This window comes from Symphalangus syndactylus, chromosome 22 (assembly GCF_028878055.3).
Source record: "Symphalangus syndactylus isolate Jambi chromosome 22, NHGRI_mSymSyn1-v2.1_pri, whole genome shotgun sequence".
NCBI classification, from domain to species: Eukaryota; Metazoa; Chordata; class Mammalia; order Primates; family Hylobatidae; genus Symphalangus; species Symphalangus syndactylus.
The window spans coordinates 16,367,842-16,393,499 of record NC_072444.2 but is presented as its reverse complement, the minus strand read 5'-3'; the positions used below and the strand labels follow the sequence as shown (position 1 = coordinate 16,393,499).

Genomic DNA, 25,658 nt, shown 5'->3' with positions numbered 1-25,658 from the left:
TTCTTTTCTATAAATGTCTTTATCAAGAGAACAAGCTCTAAATTGGTCTTTCAAAGTCTAATCCTTTAAGCAAGTTTAAAATAAATACTTGACCAGCCTAGGAAACATGGCAAAACCCTGTCTCTAATAAAAATACAAAAATTAGCCAGAGGTTGTGGCTACTCAAGAGGCTGAAGTGGGAGAGGGCCAAATGAGCCCAGGAGGTCAAGGCTGCAATGAGCCATGATCATACCACTGGGCAACAGAGCGAGACTCTGTCTCAAAAGAAAATTAATAATAACAAATAACTAAATACTTGACACCTCGTCCTAATTGATTTTTCTGAATTTTTTTAAAAGTTATGGGGGAGGGGGAGGGATGAGGGGCCAGGTCCTGCAGCCTCATCAGACTCAGTCCACTCCTGGAGGAAAAAAAAAAGGTACAAAATATAAAAACATTTAAAAAAATAAAGTTACTAAACAAATGATTATTGAACAAAGAATAACAATATACCACTGATTTTACATTAGATATGTAAAAAACTAACAAATGTTATAGCCATAAGAAATTAACATAGTCAAAAGTTCTTTGGGATCTGTAACAGCTAAAGAAACTGAACACCTTTCTAATCTAGTATTCTGCATTCTATATGGCAATTAAGCAACCACAGAATGACAGTTTAAATGCACAAAGAACAGTTTCTTTTTTTTTTTTTTTTTTTTTTTTGAGACGGAGTCTCGCTCTGTCGCCCAGGATGGAGTGCAGTGGCACAATCTCAGCTCACTGCAAGCTCTGCCTCCAGGATTCACGCCATTCTCCTGCCTCAGCCTCTCCGAGGAGCTGGGACTACAGGCGCCTGCCACCACGCCCGGCTAATTTTTTGTATTTTTTTTAGTAGAGACGGGGTTTCACCGTGGCCTCAATCTCCTGACCTCGTGATCCGCCCACCTCGGCCTCCCAAAGTGCTGGGATTACAAGCGTGAGCCACCGCGCCCGGCCACAAAGAACAGTTTCTAATCCTTCACAATTTCTTGCCTACAGAATTCCCCTGACAGTCAGATGTGCTTTTAAAAGATAAAAAAGGAACTGTATAAAGGTGAAGTTAAATGCTCCAGTGCCTATCAAAGTTTACAGTAAAAACTGATCTTTCTATTCATGCCAACAACTTCATGGCAGTAATAAATCCATGCCTGGAGATACTAATGATCTTTGTTTCTTTTTCCTTAAAATAATTAAAACTCCACTTACCACACAACTAGTTATTAAAATCTAATTTCCTATGACTCATTTTAGTTAAACGTGGTCCATATCAGTTGTTTTATTTTTAAAAACAGTACATATACTTTGTAAAATTGCTGTGAAGGGAATATCCCACAGTTCAAAGAAACACATTTTCAGTTTTCAAACATTAAAGAACTTTATTATTATTTCTACTCTTTTCTTATCCCAGAAATTCAAAAGACATTTATAACTGGCATTTAACAAAATAACATACCCTTGTATCTTTAAGGTTAATCCTTCTTTTGAAGAAAAGTAATCAAGTAAATACATATTAAATAATTTTTTTCTTTTCTTTTTTTTTTTTTTTTTTGAGACGGAGTTTCATTCTTGTCACCTAGGGTGGATTGCAATAGCATGATCTTGGCTCACTGCAACCTCTGCTTCCGGGGTTTAAGGGATTCTCCTGCCTCAGCCTCCCCAACAGCTGGGATTACAGGCGCCTACCACCACGCCTGGCTAATTTTTGTATTTTTAGTAGAGACGGGTTTTCACCATGTTGGCCAGGCTGGTCTCGAATTCCCAACCTCAGGTGATCTGCCTGCCAGAGCCTCCCAAAGTGCTAGGATTACAGGCATGAGCCACCACTTCTGGCTTTTATTAAATAATATTTTAACAAGGTATCTGATTTAACATTTAATGAGCAAATTCACATTAAATATTAACAACAAGGAATCCTACCTTTCATAAATGTCATTAATCAGCAAGCAGATACCATGATGGGTAGGAAAAGACATAAAATTTTTAACAACCAGAATACAACTGAGTATCACATATATAAATGCTTTTTAAGAAAATACTTCAAAATAGAAGGGTAAATAAAATCTTAAAAAGATACCTCTCCATTTAATACACTGTAAAGTCGAAGTTGAGCTATTTCCAAATCCTAGGAATCACAGTCAAAGTGCAACACAGCACCCCTGCAAGGGGAAAATCTGTCTAGACTAGAATAAGGAATCTTATCAGTGAGAGTTATTGAACTCTCTTAAAACTGCAGTTAAAAAATAAAATAACAGGCCAGGCCTCCAGCCTGAGTGACAGAGCAAGACTCCATCTCAAAAAAATAAATAAATAAACAAAAAATAAAATAAAAAAAAGAAAACCCCTATGTTTGTATGTTTATTGTTCTGCAAAGTAGATTCATACCTTTCATCAGATTTTCAAAAGGGTCCTAATTCCCCAAAAATCGAGTATTGCTTTTGACCTTATTTGTGATCTTAACAAAAAGAAGGGTCCGAGCACAGTGGCTCATGCCTATGATCCCAGCACTTTGGGAGGCCGAGGTGGGTGTATCACCTGAGGTCAGGAGTTCAAGACCAGCCTGGACAACATGGTGAAACCCTGTCTCTACTAAAAATACAAAAAATTAGCCGGGCATAAGGCACCTGTAATCCCAGCTACTTGGGAGGCTGAGGCATGAGTATCGCTTGAACCTAGGAGGCAGAGGTTGCAGTGAGCTGAGATCGTACCACTGCACCTGCACTCCAGTCTGGGCGACAGAGTGAAACTCTGTCTTTAAAAAAACAAAAAACAGAATACTTCACATGAACTTGTAGACTCAAACAGACCTGTATTCAAATTACATGTCTCCAAGTCCCATTTTCCTTTTTTGTAAATAAAGGCTGTCATAAGTATTAAATAATATCATGAATGTAAAGCATTTAGCACAGTGTCTGGGACACTGTAATCACTCAATAAATGTTAAAAGATCCACCGAAGTTCAAATCCAATCTCTACCACACACTACTTGGATAACTTTGGGCAGGATATGTCACCTCTGTGTCTACTTGCCAACTAACAATGGGGAATGTAATTACACCTACCTCATACAGTTGTCATAAGGATTGAGTTAATACACATAAAATGCTTAGAAAAGTAACTGTTACATAGTGTTACTTATAGTAATAAAGAAAATGTTCTACAGGTTGAGAATCCCTATCTGAAAAATTTGGAACCAGAAATGTTTCAGATTTCAGATTTTGGAACACCTGCATTATACTTACCAGTTCAGCATCCCCAATCTGAAAACCCAGAATCTGAACTGCTCCACTGAGCATTTCCTTTGAGAATAATTCTGGTACACAAAAAGTTTCAGGTTTTAGAACATACCAGATTTTGAATGTTTTGATTAGAGATGCTCAACCTGTATAAACTATTCTGTCGAGTTTTTCACCAATTAACACCTCTGCCTAGGTTTGGTCAATTTTTGTATCTATTTCATGACTCATTACACTATGTAGCTGTAACCTTATCCTCCATCTCAAAGGCTTTAACTGATGTATGTACACTCATTCCAATATCTTGTAAGATGCAGTCCAAACTTGCTGCCCATCTACATTTCATGGCTTCTTAGAGTTCATCAATATACCATCTTTCTCTGTTTAACCATGCTTCACTCCTCCAAGTACTTTTGCTTGATGAGAATCCAGAAAAACTATACCAGTAAATGTTACTACTTATTTACATATTTTTGTTCTCATTTACATAATCATTAATGTCTCTTCCTGACGTTCCCACATGTACTTAAAACAATGTATCACCATCTTGCCTGGTAAAATGAGCACTCTTAAAGACAAGGATCATAGTGTCCACCACTGCTTTCTCACATTACCAGGCACAAAACCTTGCATATAGCTCTCATTCAATATATGTTTTCTGAATTAAGTTTATCTCAATATTCTTAAAAGCTCTGCAACATCTCCAATGTTTAGGCCCCTGGAAAAGCAAGCTCCAAGAGGCCAGAGGATCTTTCAGTTATTTTGTACTTAGGACAACACAGAAAAGTAACTTCAAACACATTTTAGACTGTCACAACAGGAAAGGCTGTTCTCTACTTAGAAAGAAAGGCAAAACAGAAAAAAGACTGAGTCTAACTCGTAGGAATTTTTACCGGGAGGGAGGAGGGGGCAGGAAAGCAGCAGCAGCATCTGGATTTCACAAATATTTGATGACACTGTGAGGTTTGTCGAAAGAAGACAGGATGAGCTAATCATGGGTGAGAATGAGATTTTTTTTTGTTGTTTTAAGTAAAAGGTGAGCACAGGAAGAATAGGGAAATGAAATATACTCAATCACGGTTATCTTATAAATCATTATAGAATTCAGTCAAAGATGATCTTTCAAAGTAATGCAAGACTTGAACTCAGCTAAATGTCCTATATTAAAATTTTGGAAAAATAAATTTAAGACCACAAAGGAAAACTGCAAGCCACAACTTATTACTGCTAATACAATATTAGTTTTCAATAATCTGGGAAAATTTTAAGGCCACTGTGGAAAACCATTTGCATCTAGTGATTGAATCAAGATAGAATTATTACCAATTTGCGTATCAGGCAGTGGCAACTAAGACTGTGAGAAAAAAAAGTTTGATGCTCACTTTCTCTAATTGCTACAGTAATGTATAAACATGATTTTTGTTCAAAAAAAGAAAAAGTAGTGCCCTCTTTACCCTTCAAATCCCACTCCATTCCCTATGGCAAAATGATTAATACTCTGAAGCACATTATTACAAACCTTTCTATACACTTACAAATGTGTAAAAATAATAGCAACAACACAATAATAAATATTCAATGCCATGTTTTCCTCTCCACTTATCAAAACATTAGAGATCTTTCCAAGTCAATAAACATACCTACTTCATTCTTGTTCTAAATGTTTAAGTAGTACTTCATGGTGTAGATATAACTACATTCTTTTTAACTATTAATTTTTTAAAACTTCTTAATGAAAAGAACTATATAACTTACTAACATTTTAAGAGCCAAACACGTATGTGCAAACATAAAATAAAAAACAAACTACCTTCTTTTTGCTAAGTTTCAGAAATGTCAATTAATATGAATTGGAGCCACTCAAAAACTGAAGAGAGGACAGTTTTAGAATATCAAAGGTAAACTGACATTCCATAAACATTCTTGACAGCACAATAATAATTCTTAACTAGTAATAATAGACTGAATCTTTTTATAAGTGTAAAAAGAAACTTCCAAAGAACTTGAAAGTGGACTAGTTGATATTTATTTTTGTCTAGTAAGTTCATTTTATTCTATTTCATTCCATTTCTTGAGAGTAGGTATAACCACTACCACCCCCTCATACCCTGCATACAATAGGTTCTTCAGTGCAAATGACTGATTTTCAACATTAGTTAATGCAATTCATATCAGATATAAAGAATAAATTGAAAATTCACATTAGCTTTAGTAGCCAAAATAAATGATTGATCTAATATAAGAAACATGTTAGCCAGGTGGCATGGCTTGTGCCTGTAATCTCAAAACCTTGAAAGGCTGAGGCAGGAGGATCGTCTGAGGCCAGGAGTTCTAGACCAGCCTGGGCAACATAGTGAGATCCTGTCACTACAGAAAATGAAACAAAACAAAATTAGCCGGGCATGACGACATGTACCTGTAGTCCCAGCTACTTGGGAGGCTGAGACAGGAAGACTGCTTGAGCCCAGGAGTTCAAAGTTAATCACAGTGAACTATGATCGTGCCACCATGCTCCAGCCTGGACAACAGGGTGAGAACCTGTCTCCAAAAAAACAAAGAGAAACACATCTACTCCATGTAATCCTCCAGTGCAGTCCTGTCCTGACACTCCACAGAAGGTTCCACAGATAAAAACTGTATCCACTACTACCATCTGCAAAAACTGGCATTTGAAAAGCACTTACACAGCCAGGCATGGTGGCTCACGCCTGTGATCCCAGCACTTTGGGAAGCCAAGGAAGGCGGATCACGAGGTCAGGCGTTGAAGACCAGCTTGACCAACATGTTGACACCCTGTCTCTACTAAAAATACAAAAATTAGCCAGGCATGGTGGTGCGCACCTGTAATCCCAGCTACTCAGGAAGCTGAGGCAGGAGAATCGCTTGAACCCAGGAGGCAGAGGTTGCAGTGAGTCAAGATTGTGCCACTGCACTCCAGCCGAGGTGACAGAGCAAGGCTCCGTCTCAAAAAAAAAAAAAAAAAAAAAGAGAGAGAGAGAGAAAAAAAGACGACGACAAGCACTTACAGCTACTTCCCAAATGCTATTTTCCCAAATAAGTCAAAGACAGAGAGAAGTAGCTTTTAAACATAAAGTGACAATAATCTACAACTACACCTGGGCAACACTATTAAAATTATATTATTTCTACAAACAATTTCATATGGGATTATTAAAAATAAAACAATGGTCTAATATATGGCAATGGTTAAGTCAAAAGAGAAAATATATTTAACACATGGATAATTATACTGTAAGTCTTTTATCCCTTAACTTCCTAAGTTTTGTATCATGTACATCTAGTAGTTTATTAAAGGAGTTTACTTTTCTAAGGTAATAAAGTTGGACATTCCAAGATGACAAACATATAATAAGTATTGATGATAAATACTAAAGTTTGAAAAGCAACACCACTGGCTGGATGCAGTGGCTCATGCCTGTAATCCCAACACTTTGGGAGGCCAAGGTACAAGGATTCCTTGAGCCCAGGAGTTTGAGGCCAGTGTAGGCAACATAAGGAGACCCCATGTCTATATAGAAAAAGACATTAAATATATATATATATATTTTTTTTTTGAGATGGAGTCTCGCTCTGTCGCCCAGGCTGGAGTGCAGTGGTGCTATCTCGGCTCACTGCAAGTGCAAGTGCTGCCTCCCAGGTTCACGCCATTCTCCTGCCTCAGCCTCCCGAGCAGCTGGGACTACAGGCGCCTGCCACCACGCCCGGCTAATTTTTTAGTAGAGACAGGGTTTCACTGTGTCAGCCAGGATGGTCTCGATCTCCTGACCTCGTGATCTGCCCGCCTCGGCCTCCCAAAGTGCTGGGATTACAGGCGTGAGCCACCACGCCCAGCCTTTAATATTTTTTAAAAATAAAAAAGCAACACTATTGAAATGAAAATCATAAGCGTTTTATCTAACACCACATTAAGCTTGTTTAGATTTCGTATCAAATAAACGGTACGAATAGTTTCTTCATTGTAGTTGTAAGAATAGAATACTTACGGATGGTGGCAGCAGCTGCTGGTATATATCTGAGTGATGACTGTGTATCAAGCTCTAGGAGGTTTAAATGGATTGTCTCATTTAACCTTCATAAGGACCTTTGGAGATCAGCACTATTATTATCTCCATTTTACTAATGAGGAAGGAAACTGAGGTGCAAGAAACTTGCCCAATGACACACAGCTGCTAGTGGAAGTGCCAGGATCTGAATTCATTTGGTCAGATTCCAGAGCCACTTAGCTGCTCTTAACATTCTGCTCCCCATGTAACCTATAAACTCCAATTCATCCGCTAATAAATATGAGTATTTTCATGATTTAAATATTACGTCATTCCCTTAGTAGAAACTCTTCAATAGCTCCTTCTATACATGAGATAAAACCCAAATACTTTATCAAAACCTTACAAAATTACATGACCTAGATTTTGTCAGCCTCTAGAAGGGCATTTTCAAATTTAGTAGGAACCACATGCAGCTATTCACATTTAAATTAATGAAAATTAAATAAAATTTAAAATTCAGGTCCTTAATTGCATTACCCACGTTTCAAGTGCTCAAAAGGAAATGTTCTACTGGACAGTATGGTTCTGAGCCGCCAATCATCAGGAGGCTCCCACCTTAAGGCCTTGGAGCTCTGCAATATCTATTTGGAAGGTTTATACTCTTTCTCCTCATCCATGAACAGCTGAATACATTTCATGGTTCAGATATCACCTAAAATGCCATCTTCTCATAAGAATTGTAGGCCTCACAGCATGGACCCCTTGAAGTCTCCCTGGGCACAGGCCACATGCAGATTTCGGTGCTTTCCCAACCTTCTTGGTATAAAGGTCGACAATTCTATTACCAAGGGCTCATGACAGCCTAGTTTTGTTAGAGGCTGTATTGTAGGGAAGCCTACGATGGTATTGTCACATGCTGGATCATTCTGAGTGCCTGTAGACAACGTCCCTGGAAGAGATATTTTTATTTTTTAATGGAGACAGGTTTCCACTTTGTTGTCCAGGCTGGAGTGCAGGGGTGTGATAATGGCTCGCTGCAGCCTCGACCTCTGAGGCTCAAAGGATCCTTCCACCTTCTCTCATATCTTAACAGAAATTATCAGTTTTAAATTCTGTCTCTACCTCTAAACACTACAATTTTCATTATTTTTTACTTTCATATGTTTTTCTACCACCATCTAGTATAGTACCATAGATGGTATTGAACAAATACTGGCTAGATGAATAAATATTAATAGTATTAACTAATCTTAATAATTTTGCCTAACATTTGAGAAAATCTAGATTCAAGTTTCTCAACAGTGACACTACTGCCATTAGGGCCAGGATAATTCTTTATCATGAGATTGTTATGTGCACTGGATGTTTAGATACTTACCTGGCCTCTACCTACTAAATGACAGCAGGATCCTCTGTCCATCTCCTCAACCCTCAACAGCTGTGGCAGTCAAAAACATCTCCACACATAACTAAATATCTCTGGGGGTCAACTCACCTCCAGTTGAGAACAACTGACTTAGGTATTTCCAAATGACTGGCAAATTCTAAGCTAAACATTATAAGAATGCCTAACATTATGAAAATATCTAAATATGGTTATCATCTTTTATTTAAATTTATCAAATACAAAAATCTGGATTTCTAACTATGGTCAGTTATCATTCATAAATGCTACTGGAGAAAAATAATAATAATAATTTATATACATAAATCTTCTTACAACCAAATCTTTTCTGTCTTAACAATCAAGAAAATTTCGTTACTTTTCCATACCAAATAATTCAAACGCATTAAACAGGAAAAAAAGATTAAATGGCTAAGAAGAAAGTTCTTTAAAAATTCCTAATTATTATGTTCCTACAGAATTAGGAAGACTGTAACTGCTGTGTAATAACTTGGAAAAATATTTTCCAATACAATGTTGTATTAAAAAGGAAAACTAATCCAGGTACATTGGCTCATGCCTTTAATCCCAGGACTTGGAGAGGCCGAGGTGAGAGAATCGCTTGAGCCCAGGAGTTCGAGACCAGCCTGGGAAACATAGCAAAACCCTGCCTGTACAAAAAGTAAAGTATTCGCCAGGGGTGGTTCCCATAAGTGAAAAGATGATAATCACAATCATGAAAACATGGAAAAGTATAAAACTCACTGATAGATCAGATACACAAAGAAGAAAGAAAAAAGAATCAAATCTTATCACTACAGAAAACCAACAAACTGAAATAATAAACAAGGAGAGGGAAAAAAGGAACAAAGGATATACAAAACAACAAGAAAACAATTAACAAAATGATAGGAATTAGTACTTATCTGTCAATAATAACCATGAATGTAAATGAATTAAATTTCCCAATTAAAAAATATAGACTGGCTGGATTAAAAAACATTATACGACTATATGTTGCCTATAGGAAATTCCCCGTAAAGACACACATAGGGCCAGGCAGGGTGGCTCATGTCTGTAATCTCAGCACTTTGGAAGGCCAAGGTGGGCAGATCACCTGAGGCCAGGAGTTTGAGACCAGGATGGCCAACATGGTGAAACCCCATCTCTTCACTAAAAATCCAAAAATTAGCCAGGCATGGTGGTGGGTGCCGGTAATCCCAGCTACTTGGGAGGTTCAGGCAGGAGAATCACTGGAACCCGGGAGGCGGAGGTTGCAGCGAGCCGAGATTGTGCCATTGCACTTCAGCCTGGGCAACAGAGTGAGACTCCAACTCACAAAAAAAAAAAAAAAAAAAAAAAAAAAAAAAGACACGCATAGACTAAAAGTGAAAAGACAAAAAAAAGTTATTCATCACAAACACAAACCAAAAGAAGGCAGGAATAGTATAGCTACTCCTGCCTTATAAAACAGGTTATAAGTCAAAAACTGTAAAACAGACGGAAAAGGTACACCATATGATGATAAATGGATCAATTCACCAAGAAAATATAACAATTATAAATACATATGCATGAAACAAAAGAGCACCCAGACATATATAGCGAGTACTATTTGATCTAAAGGGCGAGATAGGCTAAAATAAAATAATAGTTGGGGACTTGAACTATTATTCAACTTAAATATCCCACTCTCAGCATTGGACAGATGATCTAGAAAGAAAATCAATAACCAAATGTTGGATTTAAACTGCATTTTAAACGAAATACACCTAACACATTTACAGAACATTTCATCCAACAGCTGCAGAATACACATTCTCTTCATCAGCACATGGGTTCTCCAAAATAGACCACTTAGGCCACAAAACAAGTCTCAGCAAATTTAAAAGAAATAAAATCATACCAAGTATTTTTTCTGACCGATATACAATGAAACTAGAAATCAGTAACAAAAAGATCTTTGGAAATAGATCTGTACAAATACATGGAAATTAGGCAACATCCTCCTCAATGAACAATGGATCAATGAAGAAATGAAGAAGAAAATTTTAAAATTTCCTGAAATAAATGACAGTAGAAACACAAAATACTAAAATCCATGGGACACAGCAAAAGCAATAGTAAGAGGAAAGTTTATTGCAATAAACACCTACATCAAAAAAAACAGAAAGAAAAGCAAAAGCAAAGCAGCAGAAAAGCAAAAAAGCCAAGATCTGCACACTCCAGCCTGGGAGAGAGAGCAAGACTCCATCTCAAAAAACAAAAATAAAAAATAAAAAAATAAACTAGAGACACCATACTACCTAACTTCAAAACATATTGCACAGCTACAGTAACCAAAACAGCATGGTACTGGACTAAAAACAAACACCTACATCAAAAAAACAGAAAGAAAAGCAAAAGCAAAGCAGCAGAAAAGCAAAAAAGCCAAGATCTGCACACTCCTGCCTGGGAGAGAGAGCAAGACCCCATCTCAAAAAATAAAAATAAAAAAATAAACTAGAGACATCATACTACCTAACTTCAAAATATGCTGCACAGCTACAGTAACCAAAACAGCATGGTACTGGACTAAAAACACAGACCAATGGAAGACAATAGAGAAATCAAGAAATAAATCCATTTATTTACAGCCAATTCATTTTTTTAAAGGTGCCAAGAATATACACAGGAGAAAGGACAGTCTCCTCAATCAACAGTGCTGGGAAAACTGGATATCTACATGCAGAGAAATGAAACTAGACCCCTATCTCTAACCATATACCAAAATCAAACCAAAATGGATTAAATATTTAAATGTCAAGATCTGAAACCATGAAACGAATATAAGAAAACACCAAGAAATGCTTCAGAACATTGGTCTGAAAAAAGATTTTTCTTTTGGGTAAAATCTAAAAAGAGAAAACAAAAGCAAAACTAGAGAAATGGGATTACATCCAATTAAAAAGTTTCTGCACATTTAAGGAAACAGTCAACAGAGTAAAGAGACAACCTACAGAACGGGAGAAAATATATGCAAACTATCCATTTGACAACTGATTAACAGCCAAACTATATAAGAAACACAATTCAATAGCAAAAAGAAAAGAAGAAAAAAAATCCAATTTAAAAATGGGCAGGCAGAGCCAGGCACAGTGGCTCACATCTGTAATCCCAGCACTTCAGGAGGTCAAGATAGGAGGAATGCTTGAGCCCAGGCATTCAAGACCATCCTGGGCAACATAGTGTGACCCCATAGCTACAAAAATAAATAAATAAATTGGCCTGGTGTGGAGGCAGCATGCTTGTAGTCCCAGCTACTCAGGAAGCTGAGACAGGAGGATCACTCGAGCCCAGGATGTTGAGGCTGCAGTGAGCCAGGATTGCACCACTGTCCTCCAGCCTGGGCAACAGAGCAAGGCCCTGTCTAGAAAAAAAAAAAAAGAAAAAAAAGGGCAAATGATCTAAACAGACATTTCTCAAAAGAAGGTATACAAATGGCTGACAAGCATACGAAAAGTGCTCAATATCACTGATCATCAGGGAAACACAAATGAAAACCACAAAGAGATTTCATCTCCCTCCAGTTAAAGTGGCTATTATTAAAAATACAAAAAAAAAAAAAAATGGGCCGGGCATGGTGGCTCACACCTGTAATCAATCCCAGCATTTTGGGAGGCCAAGGTGGGCAGATCACCGGAGGTCGGGAGTTCGAGACCAGGCTGACCAACATGGAGAAACCCCATCTCTACGAAAAATACAAAATTAGCCAGGCGTGGTGGCGCATGCCTGTAATCCCAGCTACTCAGGAGGCTGAGGCAGGAGAATTGCTTGAATCCGGGAGGTGGAGGTTGTGGTGAGCCGAGATCACATCACTGCACTCCAGCCAGGACAACAATAGCGAAAATTCTGTCTCAAAAAAAAAAAAAAGAAAAGAAAAAAGAAACAGACACTGCCGAGAAAGCAGAGAAAGGAGAATGCTCGCACTGCTGCTGGGAACATAAGTTAGTATGGCCACTAAGGAGAACAGTATAAAGGTTCGTGAAAAAACTACAATAGATCTACCACATGATCCAGCAATCCCACTGCTGGGTATCTATCCAAAAGAAAGGAAATCAGTGCATTAAAATTATAAGTGAATTCTATAGCATTTAGAATTTATAGCATTCATTTATTTATTAATGAATTCTGTGCAGAGATAGCTGCCACCAGTGTTTACTGTAGCACCATTCACAATAGCCAAGATGTGGATCAATCTAAGTATCCATCAACAGAATAATGGATAATAAAAATGTGTCATATATACACAATGAAATATCACTCAACCACATCCATTTGCAACAACAGAGATGGAAGAGGAGGTCATGATGTTAAGCGAAATAAGCCAAGCAAAGAAAGAAAAATATCATGTCTTCACTCCTATGTGGGAGTTAAAAAAAAATTCATCTCATGTAGGTAGGTACAGAGTAGAATGACGGTTACCAGAGGCTGGGAAGCATGGAAGTGTGGTGAGACATATGAAGACTGGTTGGTTAATGAGCACAAACATACAGTTAAATAAAAGGAATAAGTTCTAGTGTTAGCAGAGTAGGGCAACTATAGTTAACATTCATTTATTGTATATTTCAAAATAGCTAGAAGATTTCAAATGTTTCTAACACAAAAGATAAATATTTGAGGTGATAAATATCCTAATTACCCTGATTTGACTACCATACATTACTTGCATGCATCAAAATAACACATGCGGCTGGGCACAGTGGCTCATGCCTGTAATCCCAACACTCTGGGAGGCCAAAGCAGATGGATCACTTGAGGTCAGGAGTTTGAGACCAGCCTGGCCGATACGGTGAAACCCCGTCTCTACTAAAAATACAAAAATTCGCCGAGTGTAGTGGCGTGCGCCTGTAGTCCCAGCTACTATGGAGGCTGAGGCAGGAGAATCGCTTGGAGGCAGGAGAATCGCTTTAACCCAGGAGGCAGAGACTGCAGTAAGCTGAGATCATGCCAGTGCACTCCAACCTGGGCAACGCAGTGAGATTCCGTCTCAAAGAAATAAATAAAATAGCACATGTATCCCACAAATAATTATTAAGTATCAATTTTTAAAAGCAGAGATGTAAAGATAAATGATGCTTCTAAAAAAACTATAAATAAATCTTTAGTTTAAATGATATATTTGCCATCTGTGCTAGATGACAGGACAATCACACAGATTTACATCTGGCTGGACACCATTGCCTAAAGAATATTGATCAACCCAAGCTAAACTTTGTCTCTGGCGAGGTATCTCCACTGAAATCCTAGCCTACTCAATAGTGTCCTGGCAAATACTCAACAGTGGCCTGGCAAAAGAAATAAAAGCATGGTTCTCTAATTAGATTAAACAAAGCTTTAGGGTAAAAGAATCAAGATTTTATAAAATATAAAATGGCTAAATGTATCATGAGGCCAGGAGCGGTGGCTCACACCTATAATCCCAACACTTTAGGAGGCTGAGGCAGGAAAATTGCTTGAGTTCAGGAGTTCAAGACCAGCCTGGGCAACATAGTGAGACCTTGTCTCTACAGAAAAGAAAAAAATGTTTTTTAATTAGCCAGGAGTCATGATGTGCATCTGTAGCCCTGGCTACTTGGGAGGCTAAGGCAAGATCTCTTGAGCCTAAGAGGTTGAGGCTGCAGCGAGCCATGACTGAGCTACTGCACTCCAGCCTGGATGACACAGTAAGACCCTGTCTCAAAAGAAAAGGAAAAAAAAGCATGAAATTTTATGGCATAGCTGGGCATGGTGGCTCATGCCTGTAATCCCAGCACTTTGGAAGGCTGAGGTGGGAGAATTCCTTGAGCCCTGACATTAGAGACCAGCCTGGGCGACACAACAAGATCTCAACTCTACAAAAATTTTAAAAATTAGCCAGGCATGGCCCGGGTGCGGTGGCTCACTCCTGTAATCCCAGCACTTTGGGAGGCCGAGGCAGGTGGATCACCTGAGGTCAGGAGTTCGAGACCAGCCTGGCCAACATGGTGAACCCCGTCACTACTAAAAATATAAAAACTAGCCAGGCATGGTGGTAGGTGCCTGTAATCCCAGCTACTCGGGAGGCCGAGGCAGGAGAATTCCTTGAACCCAGGAAACGAAGGTTGCAGTGAGCTAACACGGTGCCACTGCACTCCAGCCTTGGTGACAGAGTAAGACTCCATCTCAAAAATAAAAATAAAAATAAATTAGCCAGGCATGGTGATGCATGCCTGTAGTCCTAGCTACTTGGAAAGCTGAGGGAGGAGGGATAGCCTGAGCCCAGGAGTTTAAGGCTGCAGTGAGACATGATCGTGTGACCGCACTCCACCACGGGCAACAGAGAGAGACACTGTCTCAACCAAAAAAAGAGAGAGAGAGAGAAAGAAGAAAATAAATTTTATGGCATTGAAGAGGAATTATCCATAGCCAGCTAAAATCACGCCACTGTACTCCAGCCTGTGCAAGAGGGGAGGACCCTGTCTCAAAAAAAAAAAAAAAAAGAGCAATTTATTTATTAAGAAGTAATTTAAATAATTTATAGGAATTTCTTTCTTCCTTTATTTTTTTTGGAGGGAAGAGAGTCTCGCTCTGTTGCCCAGGCTCAAGTGCAATGGCGCCATCTCAGCTCACCACAACCTCTGCCTCCCAGGTTCAAGTAATTCTCCTGCCTCAGCCTTCTGAGTAGCTGGGATTACAGGTGTGCGCCACCATGCCCGGCTAATTTTTTTTTTTTTTTTTGAGAGGGAGTCTCGCTCTGTCGCCCAGGCTGGAGTGCAGTGGCGCAATCTCGGCTCACTGCAAGCTCCACCTCCCGGGTTCATGCCATTCTCCTGCCTCAGCCTCCTGAGTAGCTGGGACTACAGGCGCCTGCCACCACGCCCAGCTAATTTTTTGTACTTTTAGTAGAGATGGGGTTTCGCCGTGGTCTCAATCTCCTGACCTCGTGATCCGCCTGCCTCAGCCTCCCAAAGTGCTGGGATTACAGGCTTGAGCCACCACGCCCGGCCCCTAATTTTTGTATTTTTAGTAGAGACAGGGTTTCACCATGTTGGTCAGGCTGATCTCAAACTCGTGACTTCGTGATCTGCCCACCTCGGCCTCCCAAAGTGCTGGGATTACAGGCATGAGCCACCATGCCCAGCCATGAATTTTTCATAAGCAGTTATTAAGATAACCCTTCCAACCTCACAGAATATAAATTTCTCCTTCTTTTAGTAATGTCATTATTCTATTATTGTTTATCTCTGCAATTATATTAAAAATACTAGCCTGACAGTCATAAAATCTAATTTCTCTAAGTAAAATATATATGACAAAATTACAGAACATAGTAAAATTCCACAGTTTATACTGCAGAGGCAGGCCAATATAAGAAAGTTATCAATTAATATTTCAAATTAACGTGTTTCTTTAGTTTTGACATTTTCCCTCTCCCATTTAACATATGCAGCTCTTACTAGACCTTTTAAAAATATGTGCTTGGGCTGGGCGCGGTGGCTCATGCCTGTAATCCCAGCACTTTGGGAGGCCGAGGCGGGTGGATCACGAGGTCAAGAGATCAAGACCATCATGGCCAACACGGTGAAACCCCGTCTCTACTAAAAATACAAAAAATTAGCTGGGCATGGATGGTGCACGCCTGTAGTCCCAGCTACTTGGGAGGCTGAGGCAGGAGAATCACTTGAACCTGGGAGGCAGAGGTTGCAGTGAGCCAAGATCGCACCACTGCACTCCAGCCTGGGCGACAGAGTGAGACTCCATCTCAAAATTATATATGTGTGTGTGTGTGTGTGTGTGTGTGTGTGCGCGTGCGCTTGATTCTTTTTTTGTTCGTATGATCAATCACTCAATTACGGCTAATAAGGAATAATGACATAAGCTTCTCTCTCGTATCTGATAAATGTTCCCAGAGCAAACTTGCATAAACCAGGTTAAAATAAACAAATACAAAATAACTAGACTAAATGTAACATGAACACATTCCAGAAGATGAGTCCAATTTTTTTTTTTTTTTTTTTTTTTGAAACAAAGTCTTGCTCTATTGCCCAAGCTGGAGTGCAGTGGTGCAATCTCGGTTCACTGCAACCCCTGACTCCCGGGTTCAAGCAATTCTCATGTCTCAGCCTCCCAAGTAGCTGGGATTACCGGCTCACGCCACCACGCCCAGCTAATTTTTTGTATGTTTAGTAGAGGCAGTGTTTCACCATGTTGGCCAAGCTGGTCTCGAACTCCTGACCTCAAGTGATCTACCCGCCTCAGCCTCTCAAAGTGCTGGGATCACAGGAGTGAGCCAACCGCGCATAGCCCCAACTTTTTTTTCTTAATTTTTTAAAAATACAGAGACAGGGTCTCACCATGTTGCCCAGGCTGGTCTCAAACTCCTGAGCTCAAGCAATCTTCCCACCACCTTGGCCTCCCAAAGTACTGGGATGACAGGTGTGAGCCACCGTGCCCGGACAAGTCTGACTTTTAATGCTTCTTTGATTATCAGCAAATCCCTATTATGTAAAATGACGGACATTAGTGTAAAAAGCCTGCATACCAGATACAAAAAGGCACAATCTTTGTGTAATTTTGAGACTGGCCAGGAGCCTTTCAAGGAATTGAACCAACTCAATGAAAGTGACATATGGACACCATATGCTAAGGCAGTAGGAGGTGAACTGAGGGTTAACTTTTACTTCATGACATAATCCCAGCACATTCGGAGGCCAAGGCGAGTGGATCACTTGACATCAGGAGTTCAAGACCAGCCCAGCCAACATGGCGAAACTCCTTCTCTACTAAAAAATACAAAAATCAGTCGGGTGTGGTGGCACGTGCCTGTAATACCAGCTACTCAGGAGGTTAAGGCAGAAGAATCACTTGAACCCAGGAGATGGAGGTTGCAGTGAGCCAAGAATGCATCACTGCACTCCAGCCTGGGTGACAGAGCAAGGTTCCACCTCAAAACAAACAAAAAAACAACAAAAAAGGGGAAACCGGCAGGATGCAACAGCTCACACCATAATCCCAGCACTTTGAGTGGCTGAGACGAGGGGATCACTTGAAGCCAGGAGTTTGAGACCAGCCTGGGCAACATAACAAGACTCTGTCTCTGTTAAAAAGTATAAAAAATTAGCTGGGCATGGTGGCTTGTGCCTGTAATCCCAGTTACTCAGCTATTTAGGAAGCTGACGTAGGAGGTTCACTTGAACTCAGGAGTTCAAGGCTGTGATGAGCTGTAATTATGCCACTACACTCTGACCTGGACGACAGAGTGAGACTCTGTCAAATAAATAAATAAATAAAAAGTGGAGACTATCATACTTTAAGGTAACTTTTAGCTGCCTAAAAACCTTTCTTCCAAAATAGGCATAAAACATAATATATACACAAACACATTTTTTTTTTGGAGACGACAGTTTCACTCTGTCACCCAGGCTGGTCTCAAGTTCCTGGGCTCGAGCAGTCCTCCCTCCTCGGCATGCCAAAGTGCTAGGATTACAGGCATCAGCCACCACACCCAGACACACAGACACTTTTTTTTTTTTTTTCCTAATAGAGACAGGGTTTCACCATGTTGCCCAGACTGGTCTCAAACTCCTGAGCTCAAGTGATCCACCTACCTTAGCCTCCCAAAGTGCTGGGATTACACGCGTGAGCCACCATGCCTGGTCTCGATTTTTTAAAACTGATCAAAGGACTACAAATATGACAGTAGTTTTAAATAGTAAAAATCAAATTAGATCAAACTCAAAAAATACATTCAAAAGCTTAGATTCAAATATTTCATGTAAACTGTATGATAGGCAGTGTGCTGTTGCTCACAGGATTTTGATGATCTATTCTCCAAAGTAATACAATTACAGAATTACATGTCCTCATTTATGAGGTTTTATAACTCAGGTTTTTTCAGCAAAATATTTGTTCCTCATTCAGTATTCATCTCCACAAATAGGACCACTCAGTTGCCCAAACCAAGATCTACGACACCACCTTTACTCTTTTCTCTCACATCCCACATCCAAGACATCAACATATTCTACTGACTTTACTTCTCCTTACTCCCATTTCAATCACCACCACATGTCCACATCGCACAATCCGTTCTCCATACAGCAGCCACACTGACCTTTTAAAAGTAAATTCACACCTACTGCTCTTAATCCTCCACTGGTTTTCTATTATATTTAGATCAAAATCCGAAATCTTTACTACGATCTGTAATGTCCATGTATTAGTCCATTCTCACACTGCTATAGAACTATCTGAGACTGTGTAATTTAAAAAAAAAAAAAAAAAAGAGGTTTAACTGACTCACAGTTCCACATGGCTGGGGAGGCCCCAAGAAACTTACAATAATGGTAGAAAACGAACAAGAAGCAAGGCACGTCTTACATGGTGGCAGGAGAGAGAGAGAGAGCAAGGGGGGAAGTGCCACACCTTTGAACTATCAGATCTCATGAGAAATCATTCACTATCACAAGAACAGCATGGGGAAAATCTGCCCCAACGATCCAATCACCTCCCACCAGGTCCCTCCCCTAACATGTTGGGGATTACAATTCGACATGAGATTTAAGTAAGGACACAAAGCCAAACCATACCAGTCCACATAATCTGATGTCCCAAATCCAACCTCTCTCCATTCCAGCCACACTGGCTTTCTTCCATTTCTAAGACTACATTGAGCTCACTCCTATCTCTGGGCCTCTGCACTGCTGTTCCTTCTACCACAAATGCTTTTTTTTTTCCCTAGAAATCTTCAGTTTCAGCTTAATTGTCACCTTTTCAGAGAGACTTTCCCTGAGAGAATTAGTTAAGGTAGAATGGCCAGTCATTCTCTATCCCTTTATCCTGCTTTATTCTCATCAAGTTACTTATTAAAACCCAATAGTGTACTGTATATATATTTGTTTGCTGTCTTCTTATCCCATAAAGATGTAATATCCATGAGGGCTGAGGGTCTGTGTTGCTCCATTACCATATCCCGAACACCTAGACCACTGCATGACACACAGTAAAAGCTTAAGCTTAAGTATTCAATGCTGAGTGATTAAATTATTATAATAAACAATATATAACTATTTATTATTTAAGAAATGTTATCTAAGGAATGGCATATGAAAAGCTGATATGAGATAAAGTGACAGGATAAAGCACAGGGTCTAAAAAAAAGACAAGAAAGATAAACTATACCCCAAAAATGGTTATAGTATTTGTCTCTATAAATCACTCAGGATTACTAGAAGTTTTCATTTTCTTTTACTTAATTTAAAAATAATAATTAAATGGTGAAAGTATACTTAGGAAATTAGAAAACATTATCGTGTTTTAAGAGGGATTCTGACAATGATGCTGTTCTTTTGCACAGTACTTTTTAAAAAAACTATAAAAAACTAAGACCTAGAGAAAGGTTTTGCCAGAAAAAAACACTTTAGGTTTTCTTTTTTTTCTTAAGACACGGGGTTTTGCTCTACTGCCCAGGCTGGAATGCAGAGGCACAATCATATATCACACTGCAGCCTCGACCTCCTGAGCTCAAGTGATTCTCCTGCCTCAGTCTCCCAACTACCTAAAATTACAGGCTCGCACCACCACGCCTGTCTAGTTTTTTTTATTTTTTGTTGAGATGGGGTCTCATTATGTTGCACAGGCTGGTATCAAACTACTGGGTTCAAGCAATCCTCCCGCCTTGGCCTCCCCAAGTGCTGAGATTACAGGTAGGAGACAGCACAATCAGCCAAAAGTTATTCTTCTTTTTTTCTTTTCTTTTGAGACAGTCTCACTCTGGCGCCAGGCTGTAGTGCAGTGGTGCAATCTCGGCTCACTGCAACCTCTGCCTCCCGGATTTAAGCGATTCTCCTGCCTCAGTCTCCCGAATAGCTGGGACTACAGGTTCACGCCACCACCCCCGGCTAATTTTTGTATTTTTAGTAGAGACGGGGTTTCACCATGTTGGCCAGGATGGTCTCAATCTCCTGACCTCGTGATCCGTCTGCCTTGGTCTTCCCAAAGTGCTGGGATTACAGGAGTAAGCCATCGCGCCCGGCCCAAAGGTTATTTTTCAAAGTGTTATTCAAAATGTTATTTTTCAATGAACTGAAGGTTCCTAATGATTAGGGTGACCAGATAATTTATAACAGAAACTGGGCCAATTCTAAGAGTGAATGCGGCTGCAGAAATAATTAATTGATCTACAACAGGTGTTACTGAGCCTTGTTCCAGACAGACCAAGAAAAATACCATTACCTACATGATACTTTTTTTTTTTTTTTTTTTTTGAGGGTCTCACTCTGTCACCCAGGTTCGAGCATAGAGGTTTGATCAAAGCTCACTGCAGCCTTTAACTCCTGGCCTCAAGTGATCCTCTTGCCTCAGCCTCTAAAGTACTTGGGACTACAGGCACATGCCACCATGCCTGGTTAATTTAAAAATATACAAAGATCAGCTTAAAACCCCCCCCAACCAACATACATACTCTTTATTTCACTTCATATTATGTCACAGTGAACTGACTACTGGCCATTCCATTAACCACGCCTCTGAATCTTCACTTCTAGAAGGCTTTGCCTTCCCTTCTCTACCTACAGAAGTCTTGCATCTTCTGCTTTAAGTGTCACTTTCTCAATGAAGTCACCTCTTCCTTTCGCATGCAATTAACATGTTCCTGTCTCTAATCAAAGTTCTTAATCTGGAGCTTAGAAATGGCCTGATGAGGTGGGGCGCAGTGTCTCACACCTGTAATCCCAGCACACTGGAAGGCTGAGGTGGGCGGATCACTTGAGGTCAGGAGTTCGAGACCAGCCTGGCCAATATGGTGAAACCCCATCTTTACTAAAAATACAAAAATTAGCCAGGTGTGGTGATGTGCACCTGTAATCCCAGCTACTCAGGAGGCTGAGGCAGGATAATCACTTGAACCAGGAGGCAGAGGTTGTAGTGAGCCGAGATCAAGCCACTGCACTCCAGCCTGGGCAACAGAGTGAGATTCCTTCTCAAAAAAAAAAAAAAAAAAAAAAAAAAAAAAAGAAATGGCCTGATGGACATCTGGGAAACTCTGAAATTATATGTAAACACTGAGTATATGTTCCTCTTGAAAGAGAGTGCATTACAACTATTTTGAGATTCTAAAAGTGATTCACAACCCAAAATAATAGGAATCACTTCTCTATCATATCACTTTATATTACAATTATTTATTTTCTTATCTCCCTCAGTAGACTATGAGTCCTTTTAAGGTATCCTATCTATATCCACAGGAATACATGGTATGCTGAGCCGAAATATTTAAAAGATAGGTTTCACTCCCTAATTCTCCTAAATTATCTTAGGTTCACTGTAAAACACCTAAAATTTACTTCTAATATTATTAGCTTCATCCTCTAACTTTTAAGTTTTCTTTCATATGGCTGGGCATGGTGGCTCACGCCTGTAATCCCAGCACTTTGGGAGGCCAAGGTGGGTGGATCACTTGAGCCCAGAAACTTGAAACCAGCCTGCTCAACCAAGTAAAAATCCTCAAAATAATTACTCTCCCTTCATTTATGAATTTGAATCATCTAATATAAAAAATTAAATGGGCTGGGCATAATGAAATGGGCTGGGCATAATGGCTCATGTCTATAATCCCAGCACTTTGGGAGGTGGAGGCAGGAGGACTGCTTGAGCTCGGGAGTCTGACCAACCTGAGCAACATCATAAAACCGTGCCTCTACCAAAATTTTTTTTTTTTTTGAGACGGAGTCTCGCTCTGTCGTCCAGGCTGGAGTGCAGTGGCACGATCTCAGCTCATTGCAAGCTCTGCCTCCTGGGTTCACGCCATTCTCCTGCCTCACTCTCCCAAGTAGCTGGGACTACAAGCGCCCGCCACCATGCCCGGCTAATTTTTTCTATTTTTAGTAGAGATGGGGTTTTGCTGTGTTAGCCAGGATGGTCTCGATCTCCTGACCTCGTGATCCACCTGCCTTGGCCTCCCAAAGTGCTGGGATTACAGGCATGAGCCACCGTGCCCAGCCAAAAAAATTTTTTAATTAGCATGCACAGTAGCATGTGACTGTAGTCCCAATTACTTGGGAGGCTGAGGCAGGAGGATAACTTGAGGCCAGGAGTTCAAGGCTGCTCAGTAATCCATAATCATGCCACTGCACTCCTGCCTGGGTGACAGAGTGAGACCTGATCTCTTAAAAATGAAAAAACAATTAAATTTCCTTCTGTTAAAAACAGTGTTCACGGCCAGGCACAGTGGCTCAGGCCTGTAATCCCAGCACTTTGAGGGGCTGAGGCGGTGGATCACTTGAGGTCAGGAGTTCAAGACCAACCAACATGGTGAAACTCTGTCTCTACTAAAAGTACAAAATTAGCAGGGCATGGTGGCGCACGCCTATAATCCCAGCTACTTGGGAGGCTGAGGAAGGAGAATCACTTGAACCAGGAAGGCGGAGGTTGCAGTGAGCCGAGATCACACCATTACATTCCAGCCTGGGCAACAAGAGCAAAACTCCATCTCAAAATTTTTTTAAAAAGGGTTCACTCTTCTAAACTTTCAGCATTTTGAAAATATGTAATCGAGGAGAATAAAAAGTAAAACTTAAAAAATTTAAAGTTTAGAAAATGTAAAACTGATAAAATTTTTAAGAAAAAAAACCCAGAAAGAACTCAGAGTCCAAAAAGAATACAAAGCTGCCTATAAGCCCAGCATGTTGGGAGGCCAAGGCGGGTGGATCACCTGAGGTCAGGAGTTTGAGACCAGCCTGGCCACCATGGTGAAACCCCATCTGTATTAAAAATGCAAGAATTAGCCAAGTATGGTGGCATGTGCCTGTAGTCCCAGCTACTCAGGAGGCTGAGGAGGGAGAATCGCTTGAACCCAGGAGGCGGAGGTTGCAATGAGCCAAGATCACACCACTGTACTCCAGTCTGGGTGACACAGTGAAACTCTGTCTCAAAAATAGTAAAAATAATAATAATAATAAGGCCAGAGGTTAATATTTACAGAAAGGAAAAATAAGACAGGCCTATCTTAACACAGTATTTGTTTCACTCCATTTCTTAGATTAAGATGATGGGGAAAGGGCCTATTCACCTTATTCTATTATATACATCTCATTCTATTCAGAATTTTACTGAACTTTTTGCCAAAAATTTGTCATGTGTCAATTAAACAAACACTGCCTATAATTAATACCAAGGATTCACACACAAAAGCACACACACAATTTGACAACCTTCAGACACTCACCGTGCTGTAGACTGCTGAGACAGCGGGAGTGAAGATTCGATCCTCAAGAGGCTGTTGCACAGGTCCTCTAGGAATTCTAGAAGAGCGAGTTAAGGATAAGAGAATTCAAAAATGGGTGCTTAATAGTTAGAGAAAATTGCAACCACAAAATTCCACCAACGACCTAAGCATTTTCACCCAATTAGTGAGTTATATAATTCTCCATTAAAACTAAAAAATAAAATGTTTCAAATGTCCTAAAATGACTAAATCAATGTCTTCAAAAGCCTTCCCATGATAAACATTCCATGGAATCTCAAAACAAACACAACTATACAGTAAGTGTCCAAACTTTAGGCCCATGAGACTCTGCCACCTTTACTTTGTACTAAAAATAACTGGCTGGGCGCCGTGGCTCAAGCCTATAATCCCAACACTTTTGGAGGTCAAATTGAGAGAATCACTTAAACCCCAAGAGTTCAAGACAAGCCTGGGCAACACAGCAAGACCGCGTCTCTACTAAATTAGCCGAGTGTGGTTGCCAGCACTTGTAGTCTCAGCTACTCGGGAGGCTGAGGTGGTAGGATCACTTAAGCACAGGAGTTTAACAAGTTGCAATTAGCACACCTCTGTACCAAACAAAAAAAAACCCTAAATAAATCAGTATGAGACAGGAACTGCCAGAAATTTTCTACACAATTTGAATTCAAAGAAGTGACCCATGTAAAACTGTGTACACTACTACATACTTCCTTCCTAATTCTGTCTGCCACTGTGCTTACTACCAGTTCTCACCAAACTCTTGTATCTCCAAGCATAAATCATTGGATGTTTCTTTCTCTCTGAGCTCAAGATACAGGCAAAACAGCTTTTCATAGTGCTACTTAAAATTCTAATTCAATAAATGAGCAGTGTAACATGCACATACAATAATCGAGAACATGCTGATTTTTCATAACCCATGATTGAAATACAGTAATACATCCACTTGATATTTCTGTATTTCAAATTGCTGTGATTTATATCATTAGGAAATACAAGCAAAACTATTAGTAAGATTATATAGATGGTATGCAATACTGAATTAAGACTACGTAGAAATATAAATGTAAAAAATTTCAAATTCTCCACTTTCTTTTTCTAGTAGAATAATAACAAAAGACAAATTTCAGAAATAAATATAATTTGATGGTTAAAGACTGATTAAAGTACTCACTACATACATGCTACAACAAATGCCAACTAGGCAAATACACTTGCAAAGACTACATTTCATCAGAGAAATCCAAGAATCCATGAGGATATTACATGACATGTATTACTGATATGAATGTTTCCTACTTATGCAGAAAAGAGAGGACCAATACAGTTTAAAGAACAAATGTTGGCCGGGCGCGGTGGCTCACGCTTGTAATCCCAGCACTTTGGGAGGCCGAGGCGGGTGGATCACGAGGTCAGGAGATCGAGACCACGGTGAAACCCCGTCTCTACTAAAAAAATACAAAAAATTAGCCGGGCGTGGTGGCGGGCGCCTGTAGTCCCAGCTACTTGGAGAGGCTGAGTCAGGAGAATGGCGTGAACCCGGGAGGCGGAGCTTGCAGTGAGCCGAGATTGTGCCACTGCACTCCAGCCTGGGCGACAGAGCGAGACTCCGTCTCAAAAAAAAAAAATAAAAAAATAAAGAACAAATGTTTATGAAACTTCTTGAAGAATGAACTCTCTTCAAAATAAACCTTCTTGATCAATGGCAATCATGTCTGGCACTGGGGTTGTTTATAGTCAGTACCTCCTTAAAAGGTGATTTTCACAAA

The 25,658-nt window shown here is 39.9% G+C and overlaps 1 protein-coding gene across 12 annotated transcripts in view; it reads right to left on the bottom strand.

Moving 5' to 3' along the window:
- EIF4G3 (eukaryotic translation initiation factor 4 gamma 3) overlaps window positions 1-25,658 on the bottom strand; it is a 369,656-nt gene that overhangs the window by 248,288 nt on the left and 95,710 nt on the right. For all 12 annotated transcript variants that reach the window (XM_063631630.1, XM_055261042.2, XM_063631629.1 and 9 more), the window contains one exon: window positions 23,869-23,944. Coding sequence is in view for 6 of the 12 variants with exons in the window: in XM_063631623.1 (XP_063487693.1) it covers window positions 23,869-23,944 (76 nt within the window). In the remaining 6 variants the exon portion in view is untranslated. The remainder of the gene's footprint in view (window positions 1-23,868; window positions 23,945-25,658) is intronic.